The sequence below is a fragment of the Acanthaster planci genome, linkage group LG02, assembly GCF_054643075.1.
Source record: "Acanthaster planci isolate LZ-2023a linkage group LG02, COTS_SCS, whole genome shotgun sequence".
Lineage (NCBI taxonomy): Eukaryota > Metazoa > Echinodermata > Asteroidea > Valvatida > Acanthasteridae > Acanthaster > Acanthaster planci.
Window position 1 is genome coordinate 22,096,094 of NC_141778.1, and position 4,809 is coordinate 22,100,902.

The window sequence follows — 4,809 nt, forward strand, 5'->3', positions numbered from 1 at the left end:
ATGCCAACTTTCAGTTCGCCGTCGAAACTGATAACAACGGTGACTCCACGACTGTTACCTACGACTCGAGTAGCCTGACGAACGACAACAAAGTGCAGAAGCTCACGACAAACGCGTACGACTCGGTGAGATTTTATCGGTTCTTTACAGGAGTTTGACTGTCAACAAGTGCCTCTAACGGGCAAATGAAATGCTGGTTATTATGCCACCATTAGAGTGACGGCAGGTTTAAATTAATAAGCAAGTTTTGGAAACCACCCACTGAACTTGACAATAGATTTCAAGTAGTTACGGTGTTCCTTTTGATTTTACCCCCATTACCACGGTGCCTATCTTTAGAACTGTCAAGATGGCCTTTGTTAAACTACCAACGGAACTGAAAACTTTCAGATCGGCTTTTCACTGACGGGAATTGTATATCTGAAGACAGTCAATGAAACAAGGGATACGTTATTTTGTACTCATCAGGATGTAAAAGTAAGCGTTTAGTGGAACATTACAATAGAAATGCTTTTTTTCAGTTGAGAAACCCTAGTCTTGACAAGTTCTCATTTTGCAGACCAACGAGGTTTACAACATGGGTTTCACCAACACAGCGCTGTCGCAGGACCGGTTGACGTACACGATCACCACCGTGTTCCGACTCGTGCAGAAGCCCAGTGCGAGAAGGAGACGAGCCATCGCTGCTCGGACGCAGCTGATACTGACGTCTTCCCTCGACGGCGATGTGGAGCGAATGGCCCGGGGCCTAATGGCTTACGGACTGCCAAGAGCCCGGACGAGACGAGATATCATGGAAGCCGTTGCAGACCCCCAAGGTAAACACACCATACTGCTCCTTATAGAAATTTCTTCGCACTTTTAGGGTCTGCCATTTTGACGTCACAGTCGTGAATTTCCTGCAAGTGGCTGCTACAACTATGGCCGGCCATCTGTACAAAATAAAAGAATAATGCACGATAAAACCCCAAGCAGCAATCAGAACACCAGATAACAATACACGTATTACTTAATACTGAAAATATAACCTTCTTTAAAGTTATTGGGACGACTGTACGTTTTACCGATACGGTATAAAATCGAAACCAAAAGGTTTTTCGCCAAGTTTGCCACCCCTACAAATTTAAGGCAGAATGAGTTTCTATAGCTATGATTTGACAGAGAAATGCCACATCTTGCTTTTTTTTTAATTCAGTTTCATCGTGAAATTTCGTGAAATGTAAAGCCAAACAAACGACTGGCAGATCTAGGTTGAGGCTTGTTCTACAACACCTGTGATGTTCCGGCCTTTATTTTAATTTGATCAATGTGCTCCACTTGCCCTCAGGTCACATATACACGCTGACATTCAACGGCTGCCCGGCAAACTCCACGTTCAACGCCGGTACCTATCACTGCCAGTGCGACCGAGAAAGCGAACGCTACAGCACGGAATCGTTCACGTGTCAGGGGCCCAAGTCCCTCCCGCCTGGATTGGCCCCCGTTGATGTTGTCGAAGATCTCCAGGAACCCGATTCTGGGAGGATGCCTTCGTCCGGCATCAGTACTGCCCCCGACTCCGCCCTGTTCTACGCCGTATTAACAGTATGGTTCACTGGATTCTTGTGCTTACTGTAAAGTGGTGAATCCTTTTTCACACAAATTCGTAAGCCGCTAGTTTAATTTCACTTTTTTTGAAATAGAATTAACTGCACATCACAGCATCTCTGCACAGAGCACTTTTGAAATGGCTATTGTTGTCCGCTTTTTAATATTAAACAAGAATAGGTGTCGGTCCCATTGAAGTTTGTTTTACGCTCGGATGAACATTCCTTCTCAATCTCCATTACAGACTTTTTGATTTGAAATTTATGATTCAAAAATCTGAACAGAAAATACTAGTCTGGAATCAACACTCTTACTGTTTGCAAGTAGGCATAAGGCTCTGCTTTCACTCTAACCGCAAGATTTGATTTAAACTTGAATGTTACTTTGAAGTTCCAGATTGCATTTTGTTTAAGATCTTTTGATTTTGCATCAGACTCGATGTGCATTTGAAAATTTTACAATCTTGAATTTATTTTATTCAAAGTTGAGTCTTGACTTCAAATTGGTTCGACCGCCTCGTATTTGTATAAAATCTTCCTGGTACTTTGTGTTCAATAAAAATGTGCTAGTTTATATAATTTAAGATGAAGACTAAAAATATAAACAGGGCCCTTTTTCTGTGAAAAATTATATTGAACATTAATTAATACAAGAAGTTTGTTGTTGAATTTGTGATTTAGGTGTAAGAATTTTCTAAAGCCAACGTTTTAAAAGATATAGGACTCAAAGGCGTAACTTTTGTTTCTTCCTTGAGCTATTAAAAGAACGTATATTTTTGGCTAAATGTTTGTGTGATGTCAAGTTTGCTTCAAGGCATGATCACATAGAAGCCATTAAATCAAATGTGTGCGATCTGATAAAAAACTACCCAAATTATCCAAACACCTGTTTTGTATTCTTAAAATATGCAGGTTTCTGACGGAAGTTTCAAATTTGAAATCCTTGGTTTTAGTTTAATGAATGAACTAATGAAACTGATCAAAATCTTTGAACTTTCTCCGCCAGTAACTGGGGCCTCGACCTGCATTACCTACAGTAACCTATGGCGTTATTTTTCGGGGGAAAAAAAGACCAAAAATATGCAGGAAAAAATAGTTAAACTCGGTGCCGATGACACTTTAAACACCAAGTGACTAATGTAAGACATAAAGGCGCCTTATATCGCCAAATCCATTAATTTTTGGATGCGGAATGCCGATTTCAGCGAAAAGTGTACTCAAAAGCAAACAGTCGGAATTACGTTGTAGTCGGTTACTGATGACTGGGGTTGACCGCAAAATTAGTTTGTTTTCAGATTTAGGACAACTATGAATCACATGATACCCCTTCCGTGACACTGGAAAACTGCAAGACCTGGAAGAGGAATATCGTGCCAAAAGCTGACCTCTCACTTCCGAAAATCTAAAATACATGACGACCACTGCAATTGGCCGTACTCATGCGCAAATGTAAAGACGTTATTTTCAGGCAGACATGAGGTAGAAAACTCAAGAACAGGAGACTAAAATGAGTATACAAGATATAATTGACATTGACGAAACATTTTAAGTCCAATCTAACCTTTGCTGGCATGTCAGGCCGCTGTTTTTGTTTTCACACAACAGGCTGGGGGAAACCTGACCTAAATTACAGCTGTGATTGTGGCTTTAGAGGATTGTAAGGGAAGTCCGACATTTTACAGGGGGCGCTTCCACGAGGCATGAAGACTAGTCTCCTTTCAAGAAGCATTTTCCCACAGGAAAGAACTTGGTGTATCCAGAGGCAGTTGTGTTTACTGAAAAATAAACAAGCAAAAACAAAACAAAAACAAAAACCAAACACGCCGTTCAGTTTCCCTGAATCTATCCCATTGCATGTAATATGTTGAAATGGATGGTGCTAGACTATTTTGGGTTCCATGACTCACTTTCATTTTTTTATGTGGCTTAACACATGTAGATATAATAAATCACAATTGTTTAAATTATTCATCAGCATAAATGGCGTTATTTCGAGTGATTTTTTTTATTTCAGTGCTTTCCTTTTTATTTCCAGGTGCCTAATATACATAGTTGACCCCGTTTTCAGTTCAATGTAGCCGACTTCTGAATAAGGTCAATAATGCTTGCACCAGTATTTCTGTCTCGTCACTCCCGAGTTCAAAGTGTAGATTATATTTACAATCTACAGCAAACTGCAGATTCGTAAGTTACAAATTCATTCTTTATTTTACCACAAAATTGTCAGTTATAATATGTCATGATTATATAAGACAAAAATTAATGTGGACGGGGGGCCCCAAGAAGCAAAGCTTGTCGAGCAGGTCCTCCAGTGCATAATTAACATTACATCTTAGCACAAAGCACACCTAATACACATTCACATCATAAAACTAAACCAAAAAAAAAAACCAAAAACGGATCTACAGTTATTTTACATAACAATGAGTGCAGATTCGTGACGTCGAGGGAGTTACCTGGGCCATTCTTGGCACGAATCTACAGTTCCTCGTCCATTCTCCTTCAAGTTGAAGTTAAAGCGTGGGGCAAGTAATTAAATTCGCTAAGGCTGCGAATTTAGTGATTGGAAAAAAAAAGTCATGAAAAGCAGTTTACTGTTGGCAGCAAATCTTAACTGTACTTGTATAAGGACTAAAGGACAAATAGTTCAAGATTTGACGGAAGGTTTAGGCCTTTTTACGGGAGCCCGCTACAACCTACTACCAAAGATAGTATAGCGCCATACTATCAGTGGCTTAGTTCTGGCGGCTAGTTCTCGTATGTTCACCAACAGCTCAATTTGTTTTTCAAGGGTCGGCCGCTCGAACGCCGAGAACAAACAACCAACGATTGCTGGAAGTAGGGGTGAGCAATATGCAACATGGCGGCGGCCATGTACATTATTTGAGAGTTTATGTTTGGATAAGCTTTAAACAGGAACATTCATTTCTGTGTTATGGAAAATTATCAATGTAAAATTGTCCAAAACTTCCCATTGTCTGTAGCTTCTCTCTACTTTTTGCAGCTGTTAAAAAATCAAAATTTCATGAGTTTTTCTGTGTGTTTCTGTTAAACCCTGACGGGATCCTGTTGCATGAACATTGTTCTTGGATCGTGCTCCCGCCGTTCGAGCATGAGAACAAGCAGGCCGCCCGAATTCGACCTTTGCTACTACTCTTTCGCACTGATCAGCAACGTGCGATTGATGGCGCCCTGTATTGGCCAACTGTTAACTGTTGGTGGC

The 4,809-nt window shown here is 40.5% G+C and overlaps 1 protein-coding gene across 1 annotated transcript; it reads left to right on the forward strand.

Annotated features, from left to right (window-relative positions):
- Positions 1 to 6: 6 nt before the first annotated feature.
- Positions 7 to 2,371, forward strand: LOC147800016 (uncharacterized). The gene is made up of 3 exons (XM_087132525.1): positions 7 to 125; positions 560 to 818; positions 1,328 to 2,371. Exons 2-3 carry the CDS (start codon positions 578 to 580, stop codon positions 1,615 to 1,617), a joined length of 531 nt encoding a protein of 176 aa, XP_086988651.1. The 5' UTR covers positions 7 to 125; positions 560 to 577; the 3' UTR covers positions 1,618 to 2,371.
- Positions 2,372 to 4,809: the final 2,438 nt, after the last annotated feature.

Coding starts and splice junctions, on each gene's coding strand:
- LOC147800016 (XM_087132525.1), top strand. CDS start 578: ATGGGTTTCACCAACACAGCGCTGTCGCAGGACCGGTTGACGTACACG. Junction 819..1,327: donor AGCCGTTGCAGACCCCCAAG/GTAAACACACCA, acceptor ACTTGCCCTCAG/GTCACATATACACGCTGACA.